We start from the raw sequence: 25,477 nt of genomic DNA, 5'->3' as shown, positions 1-25,477 counted from the left end.
TTCCAATTACACCAAGTACCACCTAGTCAGTGGCCACAGAGCACTTGTCTTCATTTACATTTTACTTGGTTGTAATGAAAAAACAACTGATTAGGCAGTCAAGGAAATGCAGGAGGAGCGAGATCCGATACCGACCTCGACGTTGCCATGCCATCGTCGCAACGCTACTGACCGTCGGTTGTTCGGTCGGTTGCGTCGCGACGCTACTGACGGCGACGCGACGCAACCGACCGAACAACCGACGGTCAGTAGCGTCGCGACGCAACCGACCGAACAACCGACGGACCGACCGAACAACCGACCGACCGACCGACCCGCGGAGTCCTTCACGCACCAGGCAACGTCAATTTCCATCCGATCCATCGACCTTATCTGCGCTCTTCTGGCGCAGCCCCCCCCCCCCCACCTGTCCCCCCCACCTGCGTGACCCCCCCCCCCCCGGGACCCCCCCCCCCGGGACCCCCCCCCGGGACGCCCCCCCGCCCAAGGGGTGGATAGTAATAATTGTATATTTTGCGCATTTGATCCAGAGTAGTTGAGATTTGATTCGGCCATATCTTTCTGAATGTAACTTGTATTTTTATAATTGTATTTTTTATATGATCTGTAAAGTTTATATTTTCATTTGCTACCAGGCATGAATTCATTATAATTTATTATATATATTTTTCCTTATTTTCTTTCTTTATTTACACGTGCGTAATAAACGAAGCATTTTGAGATTTCATCCGCCCAGATCTTTATGAATTTTACTTGAATTATTATAATTTTAATGTTTATATGATCCGTACATTTTATATTTTCATGTGGTATCAGGCATGAATTTATTTTATTATTTTATTTCATGTATTTACATGCGCGCAATTACACGCATCTAACTATTGGACTCAGCTCTGGGGACACGGTGCGGCTGCAGAGTTTACCTTGCAACAGATATGATAGAGCAACTTAAGTGCCTGCAGAACTTAATAATATAAGCACACTTATTCTCCAGGCAGACAGACAGAAACAGTCTGTCTGTCTGTCTGTCTGTCTGTCTGTCTGTCGGTATATTATGTTACGAGCGACCAGAGTCGCTGTCCTGGCGGAGACCGCGGAGTCCTTCATGCCACCAGGCAACGTCAATTTCCATCCGATCCATCGACCATATCTGCGCTCTTCTGGCGCAGCCCCCCCCCCCCCCCCCCCCACCCACCGGGACCCCCCCCGGACCCCCCCTCGGCCCAGGGTTTCACTCCTAATAATGTTATATTTTGCGCATTATTGACACAGAGGTTGAGATCTGTCATTCATTTCCACGCGCGTATACGCACGTATCTATCTATCTATCTGTCTATCTATCTATATATCTATCTATCTATCTATCCATCTGTCAATTAAACTATCATCTGTCACAAGGGTTTTCAGCCCAAGGACCCCCTGAGAGAGAGATGAAGCCGGGACCCCTCTATATAAGCTCAGAATCGACAGCAGCTATATTTATTTTATTTTAATGTCAATAAAATGTATTCTCTAAATATTATAGGCTACTAATATTTCCTGAATGAATTAACTTGGTAAATAGGGTCGGGATGACATGTTGCTATAGTCATTAATTACCCCAACCAACATCAAAGTTACCGTGCATTATCATTAAATCAAATAAAAGTTTATTATTACATCTGTCTTGCCTGTATGTCCTTTCACGAAAGCAATTGGCACTACTTTATTTAGTGTCCAAGCATTTGGAGAGATTCAGTTTTAACCTATAACTCATCTCTGAAGTGTCTATGTTACTTCTGTGTATTAATTATGAGTTGATTAATACTCAATAAAATGATACATGTTGAAATGTAACTTTCGGATCAGCGCGCATCATGCGCTGTAATTTCTCCTTCACTTTGCTGCCCAAAAATAGCTGATCTACAAGCTCACAACGCATCAGCGGGACGTTTTGAGGAAATCCGATATTTTTGGAGAAGCTCTTCTGTCTATTTAAATGTTCTGTATGAGTCATAATAGTAGCCTGGTTATTAATCTACAATCACCATTTAACGCCGTTGATGAAATGACTGAGCGCGTGTCTGAGCGCATGTCAGGGTGTGTGTGTGTGTGTGTGTGTCTGTCTGTCTGTCTGTCTGTCTGTCTGTCTGTCTGTCTGTCTGTCTGTCTGTCTGTCTGTCTGTCTGTCTGTCTGTCTGTCTGTCTGTCTGTCTGTCTGTCTGTCTGTCTGTCTGTCTGTCTGTCTGTCTGTCTGTCTGTCTGTCTGTCTGTCTGTCTGTCTGTGTGTGTGTGTGTGTCTATCTCCAGCAATGTACCGCTTGCCTACAGCTGCCCGCCCCTAAACCCACAAAAATATACAATATAGAGGGGGTCCCTGCTTAATCTTTCTCTCAGCTAGGGGGTCCTTGGGCTGAAAACCCTTGTGACAGATGATAGCCGTTTGAAAATCGCGCAAGAATTAACAGCTAACCTGTTGATAAATAGATAGATAGACAGACGAACAGACAGACAGACAGACAGACAGACAGACAGACAGACAGACAGACAGACCCAGGCCGTGGGAGGCACTCAATCACACTAACCGATGCGCTTTCTTAATTATAATATATAAGAATAATAATTATAATAATCCTACACTTCGCATATATGAATTATTATATTATGACCATACACTAACCACTTCCGACCTATGTTATACGCTATTTGAAAATAGCAGATCTACAAGCTCACAATAACGAAGCTTGTAGATCTGCTATTTGTTGAACAATCACCGCGTTGGGACCGCGTTGGGGGGGTGGCAGCTGTACCGCTGGAGATAGATAGATAGATAGATAGATAGATAGATAGATAGATATTTAGATAGATTTAAAGATAGACAGACAGACACACAGACACGCCTTTTTTTAGGGTAAGTTTATTTCATTTTTCATTTCTGAAACAGCTCCATTGGCAGCGCAAAGGTGGAGCTTGGGGGTCCCTAATAAAACCACCAAAAAGGTTAGACTACAATGGGCTATATATATGTAAAGTCGACGTTGTGTATTATTATGTTACGTGCGTAATTACGCGCGTCGCAAAAATCTGATTGATATCGTTAGATAAAGTTCATAATTAAATATAATATATTCATGACTGATACCAAATGAAAATATAAACTTGAAAGATCATAGAAACATTAAAATTATAAGAATTCAAGTACAATTGGCAGAGATATGGCCTAATCAAATCTCAACCGCTTTCTGTCTCCTGCACAAATTATGCTGACCTACAATAGTTATGAGTGACCCCCTGGGCTTGGCGGAGGGGCTCCGGGGGGGGGGGGGGGGTCGGGGTGGCACGGGGATAGCTTGTGGGGGCTAGCCTACAGTGGGATGTACAGTACACGTTGTGTATGATTATGTTACGTGCGTAATTACTTTGGAAAATCATGTGCGGCATCCAAGAGCATCAAAGAGCAGATCCAATGCAGCAGACTCTGTATCGCGCTTCAGAGCTTGTTGATCGGGGGGGGGGGGGGGGGGGGGGGGGGGGCACGCAGGTGGGGGGGGGCACGCAGGTGTGGGGGGGGGGGGGGGGCTGCGCCAGAAGATCGCAGATATGGTCGTCTTGGTCGATAAATTGACGTTGCGGTGCCATGAAGGATCGACTCCATGGGTGGCCACCGACGGAGTCAACCAACGGCGTCGGTTTCGTCGGTTGGCTCTCGACGGCGTCGGTTGCGTTGGTTGTGCGTCGCAACGCTACCGACGCCGTCATTAGCGTCGCGCCGCTACTGACGGCGTCGCTACTGACCGACGCAGTCAGTAGCGTCGCGCCGCTACTGACGGCGTCGCTACTGACCGACGCCGTCAGTAGCGTCGCGCCGCTACTGACGGCGTCGGTACCGTTGCGACGCACAACCAACTTAACCGACGCCGTCGAGAGTCAGCATAATTTGTGCAGGAGACAGAGAGCGGTTGAGATTTGATTAGGCCATATCTCTGCCAATTGTACTTGAATTCTTATAATTTTAATGTTTCTATGATCTTTCAAGTTTATATTTTCATTTGGTATCAGTCATGAATATATTATATTTAATTATGAACTTTATCTAACGATATCAATCAGATTTTTGCGACGCGCGTAATTACGCACGTAACATAATAATACACAACGTCGACTTTACATGTATATAGCCCATTGTAGTCTAACCTTTTTGGTGGTTTTATTAGGGACCCCCAAGCTCCACCTTTGCGCTGCCAATGGAGCTGTTTCAGAAATGAAAAATGAAATAAACTTACCCTAAAAAAAGGCGTGTCTGTGTGTCTGTCTGTCTATCTTTAAATCTATCTAAATATCTATCTATCTATCTATCTATCTAACTATCTAACTATCTATCTATCTATCTATCTATCTATCTATCTATCTATCTCCAGCGGTACAGCTGCCACCCCCCCAACGCGGTCCCAACGCGGTGATTGTTCAACAAATAGCAGATCTACAAGCTTCGTTATTGTGAGCTTGTAGATCTGCTATTTTCAAATAGCGTATAACATAGGTCGGAAGTGGTTAGTGTATGGTCATAATATAATAATTTATATATGCGAAGTGTAGGATTATTATAATTATTATTCTTATATATTATAATTAAGAAAGCGCATCGGTTAGTGTGATTGAGTGCCTCCCACGGCCTGGGTCTGTCTGTCTGTCTGTCTGTCTGTCTGTCTGTCTGTCTGTCTGTCTGTCTGTCTGTCTGTCTGTCTGTCTGTCTGTCTGTCTGTTCGTCTGTCTATCTATCTATTTATCAACAGTTTAGCTGTTAATTCTTGCGCGATTTTCAAACGGCTATCATCTGTCACAAGGGTTTTCAGCCCAAGGACCCCCTAGCTGAGAGAAAGATTAAGCAGGGACCCCCTCTATATTGTATATTTTTGTGGGTTTAGGGGCGGGCAGCTGTAGGCAAGCGGTACATTGCTGGAGATAGACACACACACACACACACACACACACAGACACACACACAGACACAGACACAGACACACACACACACACACACACACACACACAGACACACACACACACACACACACACACACACACACACACACACACACACACACACCCTGACATGCGCTCAGACACGCGCTCAGTCATTTCATCAACGGCGTTAAATGGTGATTGTAGATTAATAACCAGGCTACTATTATGACTCATACAGAACATTTAAATAGACAGAAGAGCTTCTCCAAAAATATCGGATTTCCTCAAAACGTCCCGCTGATGCGTTGTGAGCTTGTAGATCAGCTATTTTTGGGCAGCAAAGTGAAGGAGAAATTACAGCGCATGATGCGCGCTGATCCGAAAGTTACATTTCAACATGTATCATTTTATTGAGTATTAATCAACTCATAATTAATACACAGAAGTAACATAGACACTTCAGAGATGAGTTATAGGTTAAAACTGAATCTCTCCAAATGCTTGGACACTAAATAAAGTAGTGCCAATTGCTTTCGTGAAAGGACATACAGGCAAGACAGATGTAATAATAAACTTTTATTTGATTTAATGATAATGCACGGTAACTTTGATGTTGGTTGGGGTAATTAATGACTATAGCAACATGTCATCCCGACCCTATTTACCAAGTTAATTCATTCAGGAAATATTAGTAGCCTATAATATTTAGAGAATACATTTTATTGACATTAAAATAAAATAAATATAGCTGCTGTCGATTCTGAGCTTATATAGAGGGGTCCCGGCTTCATCTCTCTCTCAGGGGGTCCTTGGGCTGAAAACCCTTGTGACAGATGATAGTTTAATTGACAGATGGATAGATAGATAGATAGATATATAGATAGATAGACAGATAGATAGATAGATACGTGCGTATACGCGCGTGGAAATGAATGACAGATCTCAACCTCTGTGTCAATAATGCGCAAAATATAACATTATTAGGAGTGAAACCCTGGGCCGAGGGGGGGTCCGGGGGGGGTCCCGGTGGGTGGGGGGGGGGGGGGGGCTGCGCCAGAAGAGCGCAGATATGGTCGATGGATCGGATGGAAATTGACGTTGCCTGGTGGCATGAAGGACTCCGCGGTCTCCGCCAGGACAGCGACTCTGGTCGCTCGTAACATAATATACCGACAGACAGACAGACAGACAGACAGACAGACAGACAGACTGTTTCTGTCTGTCTGCCTGGAGAATAAGTGTGCTTATATTATTAAGTTCTGCAGGCACTTAAGTTGCTCTATCATATCTGTTGCAAGGTAAACTCTGCAGCCGCACCGTGTCCCCAGAGCTGAGTCCAATAGTTAGATGCGTGTAATTGCGCGCATGTAAATACATGAAATAAAATAATAAAATAAATTCATGCCTGATACCACATGAAAATATAAAATGTACGGATCATATAAACATTAAAATTATAATAATTCAAGTAAAATTCATAAAGATCTGGGCGGATGAAATCTCAAAATGCTTCGTTTATTACGCACGTGTAAATAAAGAAAGAAAATAAGGAAAAATATATATAATAAATTATAATGAATTCATGCCTGGTAGCAAATGAAAATATAAACTTTACAGATCATATAAAAAATACAATTATAAAAATACAAGTTACATTCAGAAAGATATGGCCGAATCAAATCTCAACTACTCTGGATCAAATGCGCAAAATATACAATTATTACTATCCACCCCTTGGGCGGGGGGGCGTCCCGGGGGGGGGTCCCGGGGGGGGGGGTCCCGGGGGGGGGGGGTCACGCAGGTGGGGGGGACAGGTGGGGGGGCTGCGCCAGAAGAGCGCAGATAAGGTCGATGGATCGGATGGAAATTGACGTTGCCTGGTGCGTGAAGGACTCCGCGGGTCGGTCGGTCGGTCGGTTGTTCGGTCGGTCAGTCGGTTGTTCGATCGGTCCGTCGGTTGTTCGGTCGGTTGCGTCGCGACGCTACTGACCGTCGGTTGTTCGGTCGGTTGCGTCGCGTCGCCGTCAGTAGCGTCGCGACGCAACCGACCGAACAACCGACGGTCAGTAGCGTCGCGACGATGGCATGGCAACGTCGAGGTCGGTATCGGATCTCGCTGTCTCTCAGGAAATGGTGTTGAAGTCTGTTCTGTGGAGTCTTTCAAACTAAGCAGTAAGGCAATATCAAAGCTCATACTGACGTGCACAATTATACATATTGCAAATGTTCAGGATACAGTTTGAATCCAAAAATGTAGAACCATTCGGTTGTCGATATGCAAATTATTAACAGTTGCTCATATTTTCTAAACATCCATGTACCCATATTCCCTACACTGTCACGGCTCATGACCCGTTTAAAATATCATGACCCTCTCAAATGTTTGTTTTCAAAATTGTCAAAATAAACTACAAACGACATTAACTACAGTAAAGTCAATATCACAGTAGCCTCGGGAACCCATGCCTTTTTTCGTTATCACAGTGAGAGGAGTGAAGGAAAAGCATGGGGAACCTGATAGCTTTTAAGAATTCATGTTAGTCTTCTTGCACAGCGCAAATAGTATTTGTCAACATGAACAATTCTGTGTCACCAGAGAGCACAAAGTCTAATGTGATGTTATACTGATGTTTACCCAGACATACTCCACTGGTTTTGTGGATGGACACAATGGTGGTCACTGTCACCTTTTTCATCTTTATTCTCAGTAGAGCTTTACGTTAGTTGGACACATATCAAGGGATCAGAACAAACATGTTCTACTCATTCCTGGTAATAACGTAGAAGTATATAAACTGCTTAAAGCACATAAATGTCAAGGCAAAAATTCAGTGGTACTTTTATGACCTTAAATTCTGTGTTCTAATACCGGTATACCACTCTGAATCACACAGAGGTGCAGCAGCGCTCCCATTTTAACATAATTTCCACAATCAATCAACCGAGCCACAAAGAAGTCAATGGGCCTTGACAATATGTACCTGTCAGATCATTGCCTCTAATGCATTAAGCTCTGACGCTGCTGATAAACGCTGACAGCTCCACACTGTGTCGAAGGCTCCGCTCGCTCAAGACGCATCGTCAGCCTTTTGTCCAGCCACCTGTGTGTAATTACTCAAATAAAAGATGCAGAACAAATGGAAATGATTTTTGCTCGCATTTTAGAGGCAGGAAAGACAGTGAGACCTGGCTGGAAATGGCAACAAAAAAAAAGTTACACCGGAACAATGCACACAATCAAAGTTTCAAGAAAATACTAGGCTGCATTGTTTCTGATTTCTTTGTGTGAGTGTTTAGGGCCAGGACCTGCTTATTGCTTAAAATATAGATTTGCTCAACTCACTGCGACTAGCCCTGGTTATATTACAGGCAAATTGACTCTTTGACTGCTAAGGACGAGTAAACTCGTCAGTTGGCACTTGGTCCTAGTGCCAACTGACGCTGTAGCTGTTCGCTACCCTATGGATGATGCTTTTACTGCCAGATGACGACAGACCCGGAATTGACGTCATTTATTTATTTCCTGTGGGAAAATAGCTATATCTCCGTTCCTCTTGCTTTACGGCTAAAACAAGGCACATTCAACTGGCCACAGCTATGAAACTGATTAACTGAGTGGATACAAAAATAATTCGAACTCCCGAGACCCCCGTGCGTGTAATGAGGCTGGCAGACATGTGTCCCATAGGCTGGAGGGACTGTGTGGATATCAGATTATGAATTCACAAAAATGACTCTGACACAGTTGGTGACTGATGATGTGAAAAAATTTTGGGGATTGAGTTCCGTGGCCTGCTGGCAGGGTGCACAAGAAATGTGACACTGTAGTGTAATAGTATTTTGCGAGATTAGCTATTGACAGGAACACTTAAAGAAACACAGACAGGGGTGAAAGCAATACCACCGCCTTCCGGCCTGGCTAAGAGACAATGGGCCCTATTTTCGCCGGTGCCTTACCCATCATCCCTAAACTTCTGTGCCATTTTTTACTATTTGTAAAAACATTTTCAAATAGTTCAATAGATCTACATCGACACGTTGTGAGCTTGTAGAATGGCTATTTGAAAATGTTTTTAAAAATAGTAAAAAAAATGGCAAAGAAGTTTAGGGATGATGGTCGTTTTTTTTGTTCTTGCATATCTGTGCTTGTGGTGGACATGCAGGATAGTTAGTTAAAGGCCAATAAAGTGCCTGAGTGCATTTATATACTGTTAAATGTACTGGTTAACTTAAAAGCCTCCATGCAGGACTTATTGCATTAATATCTAATATAGTGTAATGCTGGCGTGGCATTTTATTTTTTATTCAGAGAAGGCTCCTACACTAATAACATCTCTATTAATGTACTGTAGTAATTATATGCACTGTAGACTACAGGGTGTTAGGGGCCATTTTGTACACTTTCAGAGTTAAATTACGACAGAATTACGTCTACACCAACCACCTCATTGTCCATCGTTTTAAAATACATTGTGATTCAATACCATCTTTTATACAATACCCCTATGATGATCTTTCTCATTTCTCTCTATAGTGTAGCAAAAAAAAATATAAAAAAGGAAACAAGTTAAGCTAATTGCAGTAAAGTATGAATGTGTATCTCTATTTTATGAGGGATGGGGGTGAACTAGACATGGCCTGCATGGGCAATTTATCCTTTTCTCGTAAAAGATGGCAGATAATTAGTACGTGCCGCAGTTAATAACACTGTTCTGCATGTTTAACTTAGTTGTCTCAGCAGCGTGTAAATGAGACCGTGTATAGGAACACTAGAGCATATGTGAGTCAGCGCGCCGTCAATTTGAACTTGATCATGGACTCGTTTAACGTGAGCCCAGAGTGCACATCTCAGCAGTTTCTGAGTTTCCCCTGTCCTGCAGCACACTTAGATGATGCTACATGATGATAAGAGCGGACCGTCATTCAACCCCCGCAGTTAACCCTTTAAGACTGGGAACGCATCTGTGGCAATTAAAAAAATAGCAGATATACAAGCTCATAGCGCGGCACCGAGTGCCGCGCTATGAGCTTGTAGATCTGCTATTTTTTTTTAAATAGTTACAATTTGTGCAAATCTTTCATTATATTCTAGCGAACATTTGTAACTCAAATCTTTGCTTCTGGCGGTCCCTGGAACAAAATATTTTGAGATGGGGGTCCACGGCCAAATACATATCCTTTTTGTTGTTTGGTTGCCATCAGTGGTGCTCCAACTTTTCCCATGTCAAGGACCCCCAAAATTATATGTATTTTGGGGGTATATTGTAAAATATGTTTGTTCCAGGGACCCCCAGAAACAAATATTGGAGTTGAAAATATACGTACATTCAAAGATTTGCACAAACTGTCAAGAATTTTCAAAAATAGCAGATCTACAAGCTTGCAGCCCCGGCACCGCTATGAGCTTGTATATCTGCTATTTTTTAATAGCCAAAAACATCTAAAATGACACAGATGCTTTCCCGGTCTTAATGGATTAACCCCCTTCAGACAGATTCATGTGCAGCGGGTCCCTGAGTGCTGACACCACTATAGGCTGATGAGAGACAGCCCAAACACTCATTAGCATATTTATCAATTATTACAATGAACATCCCCCGACCCCAGCGGCCCCCAGTTTGAGCTTTTACTGTAGATCTAATCCCATCAGCTTCCCTTAATCAGGAAATGTTATTAAAGTAACTGAGAGGTCAAGCGCTAAGAAAAGAGTCAATTAACACAGTGCTGACGTGCCTTCGGAAGAAATGACATACTATATTATTAATTAATAACATTTTGGGGGGAAATCACCATCTTAATGACACAGTGATTGAACAAACAACACATAATCCTGTACGTGCCTCCACACGTTCACCATTACCCCGTTCTCTCAGAAAACCCAGGATTCACAAGGGATATCATATAAGGGATATCCTATACTATCATTCAATAGTATAGGATCAACCTACATTGGTCCCATTCACATCACATTATAATCCCGGGAAAGCCCTGGATGGTCATTGGTCGCTATTCATGCCAGATCAGGTTCTGTAAGATTAATGCTTCTGTATATGACACCGCTTCAACACCTTTGGCATTCTCAGTTCACCACAGTTAGTATTAAAGTATAAATTAATGATGCAAAAGGGTTGTTGTGTCTCTAGTTGCAACAAACAGCCCACGGTTTAACAATCATTAGGATATTAGGCTTAAGGTGTAATAAATGTCTCAAAGAAAAGGTGGTGCCTTATTGCTACAGAAACAGACAGTACAGGGGATGGGGAAGCAGCCTCTGCCTCCTCATAAAATATTCATTGAACAATCAAAGGTGAAAACTTCAATGTATTCCTACCTACAAACCTAATGCTGAAGACTGATTGATTGTAGCCCTTGTCTGGGCAAGGTAGTAACCACATACCAGATGGGTTTGAAAACAGCTCGTATTCTGCTGTTCCTATGTTTTGTTCCCCTTACCTCTTCTACAATATGCAGTATGCACACCAGACAAAACTGGATTTGAAAAAGAACAGGGAAAAATGCACCTCTTCTTTACCAGGGTTCTGTGTTGCACATGCATCTGTACATTGCACCAGATAATGCTCAAGAGAAAAGCTCTGAGATATCCTTGATTAAATATTAGGAGCAAACCTGGGATTAGTTATGTGCTTTCCATTGTCTTCCCTTCCTTGTTAAATCACATAACCATTATTGAATAAACACAAGCTACAGATAATTCCTTTAAACATTTAAGCCCCTATATACACTTCATCGTATGATAAATAGCAAACATAGCATCGCACGTGAGCTTGTAGATCTTAAAATAAATAAATACGTTTTAAAAAACAATAATTCTAATAAAGTTGTGGAAAATGTTCACCTACATGCCCAAAATAGGGACGCCAGGTCGAATTTGGTTAACTCCAGTGACCATATCAGCAAGCTCCAGTGTCAAGTGGCATCTATGGGTATTGTGAACTAAATAATTTGGATTAGAAAGGTTCAATTGATTGGTTATATTTCAATCAAGATGTTCTGAAGCTATGATATACATGAAGGATCAGATCTAAGTGAATTCCTAACCATGAGGCAAAGAGGAAATTGGCATGAGTGTGATCATCCTCATTGCTAAAATATTTTTGATGGAAAGTTGCTATATCATTGCAATCTCCTGAGATTACAAACTGAGGGCACAGTTACTCTCACTGTGCACAGAATAGCCTGCAGTAGAGTCTCACATCCAAAGACAATGGTGCAATTGTCTTTTAATCCACTGGCTTCCGTTGCATTTCTCCCTTCCGGGCAGCTTTAAAACTATTAATTTGTCTGTTTACATTTCCCCTCTCTTTCTCTTTGCCGGGCCCTCGCCTTGCACAAGGGCATCAGTTGCAACTCTTATCGGGAATGCCAGGGGCAACAACAAAATATCAACACCCGCTTGCAGTGGATCATATTAAAGACAATTGCAGATTAAAAAAAATAAAACCTCTCAACTGCACTGAGAACTAATCTGCCACCCGCAAAGTCCCATGATACTAAGGCTCTTTGAGGGGTTAATACGGCATTTGAGGAATGGAATACTGTATCTCCTTGAAAGCAATAGACACAAGTACAAGTACATGGCAGAGATACTTAAGAGATGTACACTCTGGACTAGCCTTGTTTCATCCCATTTTAGAGCGTATTAACCAGAAGGCTAAGAAGAGCACAGGGATGGGAGAATAGCACATTGTGAAAACCTCAGTGTTAAATGCAGATTTAACCACTTAGCCATAAAGACAAGTACATTTCTTTTCTTTTTTTCCCCTCACCTATAATGGGATGCCCACAATTTGGACACCAGGGTTTAAGTGGTTCAATTATTTTGTTGAGTTCGATCCCGGGCACCGCCAACTCAACGTATAGAGTAGCACGGCTTGGGTACGGCAAGTCGTATGATAAGTACTAGGAGCTGATGGTAGGCGTGGCGCTCCACCTCAGCATTCTCCCAGGGGTCTAGCACATTGTAACAGGGATAGACTCCTGCGTTCAGGGTTGCATTGCTCATGGGACGGTCTTGCACGCCGTGCAGGAACCTATTTGACCAGGTGCACGCGCAGGCACGCGCACAGATTTAAAACTACTTTAAATTCACACCTCAACAAAGTTTACAAAGGCTCCCGACTCACACCAGGTGGATTAACATAGGAATGAGCCTAGATACATATCAATTGTCCATTGTGTGACCTGTAGTGTAGGTGTTAAACGCGCCACGTCATTAAAATGGAGTGCAACCACGTTCCAATTCAGCATTGCAACACTGCCTGCGTTCTCGGCTGATACCGACAATAAGTCTCTCCGACCTACATACTTACTTACTTATAGAAGTAGAGGAATAAATTAGCTACAATAGATAAAACAATATAGATTTGAAAATGAATCCCAATATCACAATACAATGCTGTTCAATGATATAAGACATAGGATGTGATGTTTTGTCAAAACAGACACAAGAGTAAAGACCGTTATATCTAATCATGGCTTGTCATATTGCTCTATCATTTGTCACACACACACCAACTTGGTCCACTTGTGACCAAGAGTGCAAGGTCAAGTCTAATCACTAGTCACATAAGGATTTAAAGTGTGGAGCTGTGCCACACATCTTTACAATGCATAATGCAGCATGCTCCACTGCGATCATAAGGTTATTGAGGTCTTGGAATACAACATTGTTTTCACACGGGTCAAGCTAGTGAGAAAGAAAATATACTAATATTGTCAATAAGGGCACTGCCCTTAACCCATTTTGACCTGAGGCCGATTCTAAAAACGCCTTCTAAATCCTGACCTAAGTTTTCTGAAAAATGTTCCAAAATTACAAAACAATGTATGTATCTGTACATAGCAACAAGAACCCCAAAAGGGGTTCCCGTCTTGAAAGGTATGGTTACAAATAGGGGTTCCCACCCTAAATGGTCATGCAAATGAAATATACTGTAGGATGCAATAAATCTCTAAGAATTCTATTGTTACAGGTGTGATTACTACTTGTCAAGATCTCTTTGGAATGACTGGTTTTAGTCCAGGCCAGGTAATGCAGCCCTATTCAGTGCAGACCCAGTAGAATCTTTCACTGTGACAGTTTATGCTTGTGTTCATGGTTTGTTTGATTTTTAAGGAGGCCATTTGATTCCATTCCCTAATCCCTACAGTATGAAAATCAACTCGAACAGACTTTTAAACTTGCTTGAGATAAAGTAATCCAACACACTAAATATTTTTGCACAGTTATCTTTTGTCAAAGTTACGTTATTGGGAGTGCACCGATGGATGAAGAGTTAGTGCGGCACGCAGCGGCAGCCATATGGCAATGTCTTTGGTTCGATTTCCGGCCATGTGTTTCACATCTTTGTCCTCTCTACCCTCAGCATGTCTCTCTACACTCTCTTGTCTAGAGAAGATAAAACAAAAAATGTCAAAAAGAACAAAAGGGGTGAAAACTGTTTTGCAACTGTTTTTTTCTGTCTACAGTACCAAATCTCCCAAAAATAGCCGATCTACTAAGCTCAAAGGCAAGGCGTTGCAGCGCGTTGTGAGCTTGTAGGTCTGCTACTTTTGCATGCTAGTGTTTAAGTGGGTAAGGTTGCATAATTGTCACATTTAAAATTGCAAATTGATTTGAAAAGTCTTGCCAAAATTGTCACTGGAGAAAAGATTGATTTACAAACTTAATTAAAAAACTTCCTGACTTATTAACCACGCAATGATGTTTAGCCAACAGTGACTCAATTAGCTATTCATGTAAGTTCAAGTGTTTCAATGACTTTAGAGAACATGTAGACAAGCATGAAATCAAAAAGAAGTTAAGCCGTTGATGGGTAAATGTCCATGTTTATGTAGAGTATACAGCTAAAGCTGTGAAGAGACAATGAAATGCATTACTGTGGGTATGAACCTGCATGGTAGTGTGCATATTTTGCTTTTGAACAGAGCACAATAACACACTTTTGGTTAATTTCTCATTGTCTCCGCCAGGCCGAAAGGCGTCGCTGAGACTATGCTTTGCACCCTGTGCGCCACCAGGAGGCTGATTTTTGCAGAACAAATTTTTTGACAGAACTCCGATTTCGTCCAGACATTACGCAAATCGGTACACAGTATCTCTATAGTCATTAAACGAAACGGGGTCTTTCAGATTTTTCATATTCCATCCTGATTGACTAAGACTGGCTTGCAAAGTTTGCAGGAGCGCTCCGTTTTGAACAAAATTACTCAAATCATGAACACAGCGTGCAATTTCCGTGAAATTTAGCACGCACATTCCCACTAGGCTGAGGAAGAAATGCTATGTGAACATTTTCAAATCAGCCTCATGGTGGCACTATAACGGGTCGATTCATGTTTTTACCTGTAACTGCACGATCTGTGTAAAACTTTGTATGTGCACTCCCTAGAGGCCATGGAAAAACCTTTGTCCTGCATTTTTCACATCTGCCTTTTATAGCGCCACCAGGAGGTCGACTTATGTAAAACACATTATTTGATATTACTCCTTCAGATTTAATCAAAATTTTGCCATGTGATAGTCATGTGATCAAGATGGATCTGACGGATATTCCATCCTGATTGGCTAAGATGTCAATCTATGACATCTAAAGTTTAGAGGAGTGGCCCGTTTTTAACAAAATGCCGCAAATCATGAACGCAGCGTCTGATTGCGGTAAAACTTTGCACGCACATTCGCACTAAGTTGAGAAACAATGCCACCCTTTTAACATTTCCTTATTATAGCACCACCAGGAGGCCAATTTTTGCAAAACATTTTGTTTTTATATTACTCCTACAAAAGTTGTCCAAACATCATGCAAATCGGTACACATTATCTCTATAGAGCGTGCCAACGACTCGTCACCACGAGGGGCGTGGCATAGTAGCTGCAGACATACTTGAGGGGGGGCAATGTTAAGTCAACCTGTTTTTTACCCCTCAAAGATGTCCGCCGCTACCAAAAGACACTTGTTGACGCCCCGTTCAGGATTTTTGGCACGCTCTATAGTCAAGTGATCAAGACGTTTCATATTCCATCCTGATTGCTGGCCCACAATAAGCTACCTGACCTGGCGGAGACCTGTGCTCCGAGGAACACTTTTTCTAGTTGATAATGTATTTCAGCATATTAGTTTATGGCACCGATTAAAGGACTAAATGACTTGATTGGACAGAACCAGAGCCAAAAAGTGGTTCTATGAAGCTTATTTGACGTGGACACTAATTATGGTAACAAGAAGATCCAAGAGAAGACCTGACTCCTCTTTTGACTGAGATTTCAAAGTTGAATTCAGGGCTAGATGTGAGGTGGGAGGTCAGATGGCTGAGATGGGGCCACTGAGATAAAGATGATTCTGATTAAATAATATATAAGGTTGATAATGATAGATAGAATTTGTTTCTGGGATACTTAGCTCATCCAAGATCTGATTCAAGTCGCAGTTTCTGAAATAATGGGACTCTCCTAAAATCATCCCACTAAAGCCATGCAGGTAAGTGCTTGTAAAAGTATGAGAATGGTGAGGAGAAGCTAAACCTTCTGGGGGGAACCACCTCTGTGATCCACCTTATTCTAAAGAGGATCTTAAACTGCTGTCAGATCGCATCACTAACTTGGCAATATGTCAATCACTGAACACTGCCAGTTCCCTGGTAGAAAGATGCTAATGTGTCATGGAGAGAGAAATCTCTCCAGGGTTTCAGAAATCTACAGTCAACATTCTAATGAGAACTGAATGGTGAGGTGAGACAGTGGTATCATGAACAGGTATAATATCTACTGCTGTTGTGGTGCTGTGCTGTCATATAGAATCACTGACTATGGTGTCAGAAATCATTTCTCACACAAACACACACACACACACACACACACACACACACACACACACACACCTATTTTCAGGTCAGCTTTAGGCCAGCTGATCTATCAAACATATGGGCTATTTGTTTTAAAAGTAGAGAAGAAATAACACCCATATTCAAATAATGTTTACATGTCCAAGATGTTATGTATATCTTGTCAACACTATTGTTTTTCCCAAAACTGTTCCTGCCCAGCATGAACTACTCCTATTGTCCATATGCATCGCTTTATTGATTTACCTTAGCCTAAGAACCCGAGATGAAGCAACTCAGTCTGAAGGAACATAAATGACATTTTCTAAAGCAACTTACAGTATAGCTCTAAGTAACAGTATATCACATAGGTATATAACAATAGCATTAACAACCTAAGTTGAGAAAACGTAACAAACAATACAATTAATGGGATGTAAAAATGTGCTTACCTCCTAAAAGTAACACGATTGATTGAAGTACAAGGATATGCAACATGTTTCCTTTCGCCTTGTCTTGTCTTTCCCTTTTCTTTTCTTTTCCCCCTGTTTTAATTAGAAGAAAAAAACCTTTAAAAAAAGGTTTATAGTCTGGTAAATTGCTTAGTTGAAAAAGCCAAGCGGACTTGCTGCAACATCTTCAACAATTCGAAAAAGGCATTTTATTCGTGTAAAAAAGGTCGCGCCAGCTTCATCAAACCACTCAGCGTGAGCAATCGAAATAAATCAAATTATAACAAGTGCAGCAGGGGGAGAATGTCAGGCCCTCTCAGTCACTAATTGGCATAGTAATTATACTTGAATGATCTGGAAATGTCAAGAATTGTTGTAGGCTTGAGGATGAACTTGGTCGCAGCTTTGCAGCGCTCCTCTTTTACGCATTTTGGCCAATAACGCGCTCGTTATTTTCGAATTGAAAAACTGCTTTAGAGAGACCCCTGGGCGGGATATCTTTAATTTCGTCCAGATAATTACAATTTATGTAGAATGACGTTCAATCACTGCCCGTTCCGCTGATCAGTGAGTCGTCTCTGCAGCCTCCGCATTATTCATCACCAAACCGCAGGTTATCCCCCAAGTTGCCTGCTGCTGCACTGAGTGGAAGTCCAAATAAAGTGTTAAAACGACGCAAGATACTCCTGTCCGGCATTGTGAAGATAAGTCCCGTGCAAAGAAATCAAGTTCGAGCTTATAAAACGGGGGTTAAAATATACATCCACAGTTCCACACCACACAGGTACTGTTATCCATATGCGAGAATATCTCCACGCAACTCCTGGCTTCAGCTTCACCCACTGTGCTGCTGAGCTGAGTTTTCATCTCATGCAAAGGCAGCGCAAATGTTCAATTACTTCTCATTTGACTTTGGCACAAAGTATTATAGTCGGCGTGTTGTTCAGTTTAAAGTCCGTCCCATTCCCTCATTGTCTATGATGTGTTGTAGCCCGTCTGCAGGAATAAGTAATGGCAGCAATGAAGCGCATGCATTCTCTCTCAACCGTCCAATGTACGCCGAGAGAGAGAAGGATAGAATAGAGGCTGTACAGTGTACTGTACGAGTGACAAGACAGACTTGGCACATTCTTTGGTCAAGGGGCGTCAGTAGCGTGATGCCACCAGTCCCCCAGAGAGAGTGATTATGATGATGCACAGGTGTGTGGATAAGATGCTGTCAACAACCTAGTGGTGGAAAGTAACTGATTACATTTACTCAAGTAAGTACTGTAGGCCTACTTATCAGTACAATTTTACTTTTACTTTACTGGAGTATTTCCAATTATCAATACTTTTACTTCTACTCCACTGCACCTCCAGAGACAAATATTGTACTTTTACTTCCACTGAAATTATTTAAAAACTTTCGGGTTTTTTTTACTAGTTATTTTTTTTTACAAAACATACATTAACCTCTTCAGCCCTGTTTAAACCTTGGCTATTTTGAAAATAGCTGATCTACAAGCTCACAACGCATCGTCGTATACATTTTATACCTTGTGAACGGGACATTCTGCATAATGCGTACTTTTACTTTTGGTACACTTAAGTATATTTTGATGCCAATACTTTTGTACTTTTACTCAAGTAAATTTTGATTACCAGACTTTTACTTGTAACATAGTATTTGCATTTCTACATTGTGGTGTTGATACTTTTTACTTAAGTAACAAATGTGAGTCCTACTTCTTCCACCACTGGCAAGATGTCAACAACAGTGATGGGAAAGGTGGGAAATAAACAACAACGCGCCCCCAGGTCATCTTAATTCTTGTATGTATGGGGAGATAATCTTCTTTACCACCATGTTTCCAAAGAGATACCTTAGCCTTTTCATGAATTGACTTACTTTTAGTTTTTCCATCCTCTTCTTAGCCTTTCCTGTCGATACGTTGAAGAACGCTCGAGCCGACGCATGCAATAGTTGCACTTGGCAGGCACTAGCGACCCCGTGTGGAATGTTTACTGAATTGAGCCTAGTTCTATGATGCGAAAACAAAAGAGACCCAATGACAAAAAGTTTGAAAAGAGAGAGAGAGAGAGAGAGAGAGAGAGAGAGAGAGAGAGAGAGAGAGAGAGAGAGAGAGAGAGAGAGAGAGAGAGATTCTGTAGGCTATCTTTAATTTACTCATGAGTCAATGGTTGGCATTTATTTTAAATAAAATCAGTCTAAGAACTGAATGAGACTGTACAAGAGCTATACATTTCCCATTGTGCTTTAAGCATTAGCACCATACTGCATACTGAATTAAATCATTAAAGCATCTTGGATAGGAGTTGTTACCGACCTATGACAAACTATCATTGTGCAGTATATTGCCATACAAACAGCAGCAAATTTCAGTTAGACTGGCTAACAGCCAAACCCAAATTAAATGTGTTTATGGAATAAAAGCCAATGGGTGACATCTTTGGATTGAAGGCATGCAGTGGAATTCTAATGAGTACCTCACCAAAAAGAACTACAAGAAAAAAGGAGGAATTCGGGTTCTTGCTGTATACTTTCCCTTCATTACATATGATAATTTTATTCCACGTCAGCTGGGACTCCAAAATGTAATTATCGCTTCCGACTGATTTGCCAAAAGTGGAACATGTTCCTTTATAGAAGGTACCCAGCTGAGGGATGGTATCATGGGCAGGGCAAATAGCGCTTGTGAAAACTAGGTAGTATATCAGATGAGTCACTGACTGTATAATCCTCCTTTTCATGACAGTCTGGTTCATTGCCCCATTTGCCTCTCAATGTTCTGATGTCTCTGTAGGCTCGATGTGAGCTGAGCATTATTTCTGCCAGTAGTCATCTATGCTGTGATTATATAGGAAAAGATAGCTCAGCCACATCTATCATCCAATCAATGGCCCACGTCTTGGCACAGAGCGAAACTGATCAATCAGTAATAGTCATCATTATCATGGAAATGAAAAAGGATACATCGATTACTTGACAGATTATCATAAAGGAGTACTTTCATGATATAAAAAAAAAACCTCAAAAGGCAAAGTTTAAAAAAAAAAACTCACAGCATGAATTTTAAGAGTCTTAAAGTCAGCCAAAATAAACAAGCAAGCCCGGTGATTAAGTAAAAGTGGAATGACAACTTTTATTCAGGATTATTTCTTTAGGAATTATCACAGGTATATGTTCTGATAGTCCTAGAAAACCTCAATACACAGACTAAAGTCAGAGCCACAAATAGAAGTATAATACACCAAGCCTATAACTAGTGTTTATGATGCTGTTTACATATCTTTGACCTAGTTTGAAATCTCAGCAACCTCTAAATCATAGTAGCAACCACTGCATCGCCAACTGCCCTAATTTTGAGACATGTTTTCAGCTTCAGTCCAAATTCCATCCTTCCCTCAGAGAACACTCGAGTATCCACCCCCCACCCCCCAGCGCGTGTGCAATTTGATCCTGTAAGGAAACAAATTCGCTCTTGGACAGCTGCAAAACACATTAGAGCAGGGGAACTAAAATGCTGGTGTTGGGAGTTGCTTTCCAAGCTGTAATGGTGGTCTGGAATGTCATTCACACAAAGGCTGGTGCCAGTCCAAAAGCCATCAGTCCTGACTCCTGTGGCCAGCCTCTCAGACAAATCCCCTCAAGTCCCAGCTACACTGAGGTCCATTCAACTGCTGAAAATCAGAGAGAGAGAGCACGAGACAGAGCACAGATGTCTCCGATTACTTTGTCTGTAGCATAGATGGACGTTATTGGGGGAAAAAAACACACAATACACATTGACCTCCTCTCAGCCTCACACATGGTAAGTCTATTACGCAAACTAAATTACTGAGACTGTATAAATGATATACGTAGCTGCAATAAACCCTGAGTACATCCATTTTACTCAGAATGATGAAGACAGGCACCGGGTGCAGATATGTAGATACAGGTGGATATGTGGATAGATAGGCCTAGCGTGAAATCGGATAGTCCTGGCTGAGACTAAGATATATTTAATTGTATGTGTACTAGGCTAGCCTATAGATGATGTTTTGGTCTGCAAACATTTCTGAAGATGCGTTTGAAAGACTTTCATGTCCTGAGAAAGGTCTCAAGACTTTCATCTCCTCAAAAAGGTCTGAAGGCTTTCATGTCTTGAAAGGTCCGGATATTGAAATGTCACCCACATAAAGATACAATGAGCTAAACATTTTCACTGCCAGACTTCTCATTTCCCACATTGCAGTTTGGTTTTTCCAGTGGGTTTTAAGTAAATCAAATTTCAGGCATTTGCAAAATTCATGCTGTATGCTTTGGAGCAGAAGTTTAGGATATGCAAAATGCGTGTTTGAACTTCAGCTGCCGAAGTGCACACACTGACAGAGCGCCTCTTTTCTACCCTGTGACCTTCACTTTGGTCTCTGGGGTGTACTGTATACATACTTGGGTATATCCTCCACATTATACATAATGCATCGTCTCTTGTGGCTGCTATTGGGTGGTATCCTTCATCCATGACCTCAGTCTGCCTCCCTATAGCTTGTCCTCCAGTCAGCTTCTGTAGGTAGACAGGAGGCCCCAAATTCATCAGCAGCCTTCATTTTGCTTCACAGACTATCAGATCCGTGATAGCATTAATAACAACAACTTCAGATGGCCTGCTCGCCCTCTGTGCCCCTGCCCACTCTCACCCTGTGCAGATTATCACCAGCCCATTCACAACCCATTAAAACGGTATTTACTTATCGGGCCTCTCTGGGGCCATCATTCTTTTTGCAATGCTGATGCCCACAGGGAAGGGAAGGGAAAACATGACCTTCCTATAGCCCACGATGCAGTTGGAGTCACTGGAAGCTAAACGTCTGATTCCCACATGAATGTATTCCTTTATTTATGATTTATTCCAGTGCCCCAACCTTTAAATCTGCCATGACTCATATGCTGTAAATAAATACAATAAAAAATACACACAACACAAATAGAATGGAATATAATGAAGACAATATTGCCTTTAAGTTACACATTTATGTTACAAGCAAATGCATAGTTGGTGATTGATTTGCTGTTAGGCAGTTACATTTTGCACATTTTCCTTCTATTCAAGAAATTAGACTTACATCCGAACATAAAGTGCTTCTGGCATCTTATAATGTATGTCCATACCAATAATGCTAAGCTGCACCGTGAGCACACTGTGTGAGTAATTCAATGCAGTATTGTGCCAATTCAATAACCACCTTACCCTGGGAGCGGAGTTTCTGATCGGTGAAGTCGACTCCATATGTGCTATTATTTTTGACTGACAGTTCAGCAGTTGCGATAGCGCAAATGGAACAAGGTGAACTTCTCTGCTCATTCTTTCTTACATAGACAGTTATTTCTTATCAGCCAGGATGTCATGGCTTACTTTGGGTGTGCTTAACTTTCTATGACCTTTAAAAAAAAGGCTGATTATTTCCACCTTCAATCTTCTCTCTTCAATATGCTGCCAGCACAAATGGATATTAAGCCCAGGCCCAGTGGCCTGATAAAATCCTGTCCCCAGAACAGAACTCAGAGAAACATACCAAAATGCTCTGCCACCCCATTATAATTTCACTGCCACATCCTTCATCCACAATACCAGCGCTGTCACCTTTCACCTGACTGTTCCCACCTTTTAATGTGAACAACTGATGCATATGGTGTGAGTATTGGGATCCTATTTTTCTTAAACCCTTTGTATCAGTGGTAATTAACTTCTCTTTAATGCATTGCCCTCCGGGGACAAATTACACAGCTTTACATAGCAGAGAACACTTTGTAGTTTTGTTCGGAGTCTCCTTGGAGTTGGCAGGCTCTCCCATGCCTGCAGCTCCCCTGGCAGCACTATTTGATAAAAATAGAGAGAACCCAACGGGGCCCGGCGGGGCTAAATGTTTAATAGATTACTGTTTTACTTGTGGTAATCTGGTAATCAGGAGACCAGGGGGGGTCACATCTATCACCCAGGGAACAAATAAAAGTCTGACTGTGTCCCACTTCCTTTCACCTCTGGAGGAAATGTGAACCAGATAAATGACGGCCCTGTTTCAGGAGAAGCTCAATCTATTGAGAACGATTTGTGGCCAACAAAGTAATTTCGATACCAGTCTTTCTATTGATAGATGGGGTCCAAATTTAATAAAGAGCCAATTTACTTGTAGGGGGTATGGGAATGGAATTGCAGTTATCTTCCCTCCCGTCCCTCTCATTCCCTCCCTTCTCCAATCTGGCTCCAAAACAGATGGGAAGAAAGAGACAAACAACAAAGGATGAGGATATTTCTGACATAGGCTGGTGTAGCACTTGTGTATCAGTGTTAATGTGTAAAGAAAAAGTTTTTAAAAACTTCCATATGTTTGCCTTTACATAGAGCATTTCCATTTCATACGCAGCAGTGACACTGACATGAAGAATTGTTTTGATATTGTTGTCATTGTTTAGAAATACTGTATAGCGATCATTGAAAATTCAACCGTAGGAAAGAGTACAGCAAAATCCCAGACAAGCTCGCTATCGCAGGTTGTGCTTGTTTATTTCCACAGCTTCCTCATAGAAAGCATCAAACCAACCTTGTGTGTGAAAGTTGCCATAACCCGTTCAGCTGTTATGTTTGCAGTGCTTGTGAAAGACATTGGTACGTGCTGTGCCGCAATGATTTTCATAAGCTTTCCCAGCTCTTACCCTACACCTCCTGAGTTAATGCTGAGCCTAAGGTTCAGGCGGCGGTCCCACAGCAGAGATAAGCAGTTTTCTTATGGTCAAACGCTTTGTGAATTACACCACCCACTATTACTGTCTGTCTGACAAGAAATAATACAGAGCTCCGGCCCACCACATGGTGGCAAAGGTACATATTTACTTCAAAGTGGAGAAATAGCCTCACCTGCTTCAGTAGAGAACCAAGACAGGTGTGTACACAAATAATAAAGAACTAATCAGTGGCAGAATTAAGGGAATAAAGGGGATGTAAAATAGATTATTCATGAGCACATGGCTTGAAAACAGAGGGCAAATTGAGTGTGGGAGTAAAATGGCAAGAGACTGCTGAGACATTAGAGGAATTTTGTGCAAGCTGCCATCCCTGCAGTGAACAATGATTTCCTCAATGGCTGGTTAGGGTATGATAATAATAATTGGTTTGGAAGTAGCAAAATTAGAATTATTAATCAAATCTTGATTAAAGTGTTGCATTCTGTTTTCTCATTCAGAGAAAGGCCGCACAGACCCTGTGCTGGGTGATTATGATAAATGAAATAAACAAAAATAAATAAAGAAAACATGAAGGATTTTGTTTCTCTGCATAATATGTGTGTTTGCGTGTGCATGTGGTTTTGTGTAAGACAGAAAGGATGTCTGCCAAGACTGCCATATATTTTGGGTTCAAGTCATATGTGACACTGCTGCCATCTAAAGACAGAGTTTATCTTAACATAGAAAAAACTCTTAATGGTGTCTTTGACAACATGTAATGCCAAGATAACAGAAAGACACGAAGCACTGTGTGGCTGGAAAAGTAATGCCAGCCCTACACAACCATCAGACAAAATCATTTTTTTATAAACTTATGGAGATTAATCGACTGCCTTCTGTGTGATATGCTTCAGTCACTAATATGAAAACATAGCTTTTACACGTTTTGCAGAGAGATATTACAATCAAACATTTAATCATTTCAAAAAATGCTTAATTCTTAATTATATTATATTATTTATATATCAATTCATCCATTCAACATGAACCTTTTTCCCTTTATATACTGTATAAATCACCCATTTTCAACCGTATATTCATATAATTGGTCCTCAATAATGTTCATTATAAGATGGCACAATTTCCGTCTACTCACTCTGCATCTCATTGTTGGGCTATGAACAGTTCAGATAGGGATATTCCAAGCCATAGGAAACTACACCATTTTTTTGGCGACAGACAGACAGACAGACAGACAGACAGACAGACAGACAGACAGACAGACAGACAGACAGACAGACAGACAGACAGACAGACAGACAGACAGACAGAGAAACACAGACAGACAGAAACACAGAAACACAGAAAGAGATTTGTGGAATTTTATAGATAGATAGATGGGTCATTTATTGTAATCCTGGTTTACATCTGTTCTCAGTAAATCAAATGTTCCCAAACAAACTCATACATTACAGGGGCTTCTTGTCAGCTGAACAAAACATATAGTCTACGGTTAGTAATTAGAACCAGTTGT

General features: G+C 41.5%; 1 protein-coding gene across 1 annotated transcript in view; it reads right to left on the bottom strand.

Annotated features, from left to right (window-relative positions):
• Positions 1–17,280, bottom strand: part of LOC311044587 (transmembrane protein 132C) — a gene marked incomplete at its 5' end in the record, with an annotated part of 208,263 nt that extends 190,983 nt beyond the window's left edge. The window contains one exon of the mRNA XM_084056282.1: positions 17,235–17,280. Within this exon, the coding sequence (XP_083912408.1) occupies positions 17,235–17,280 (46 nt within the window). The remainder of the gene's footprint in view (positions 1–17,234) is intronic.
• Between the last annotated feature and the right edge of the window lie 8,197 nt (positions 17,281–25,477).

The sequence above is a fragment of the Gymnoscopelus microlampas genome, assembly GCF_963454915.1.
Source record: "Gymnoscopelus microlampas genome assembly, chromosome: 4".
Lineage (NCBI taxonomy): Eukaryota > Metazoa > Chordata > Actinopteri > Myctophiformes > Myctophidae > Gymnoscopelus > Gymnoscopelus microlampas.
The sequence above is the reverse complement of the archived record's forward strand: the minus strand, read 5'-3'. Positions and strand labels throughout refer to the sequence as shown.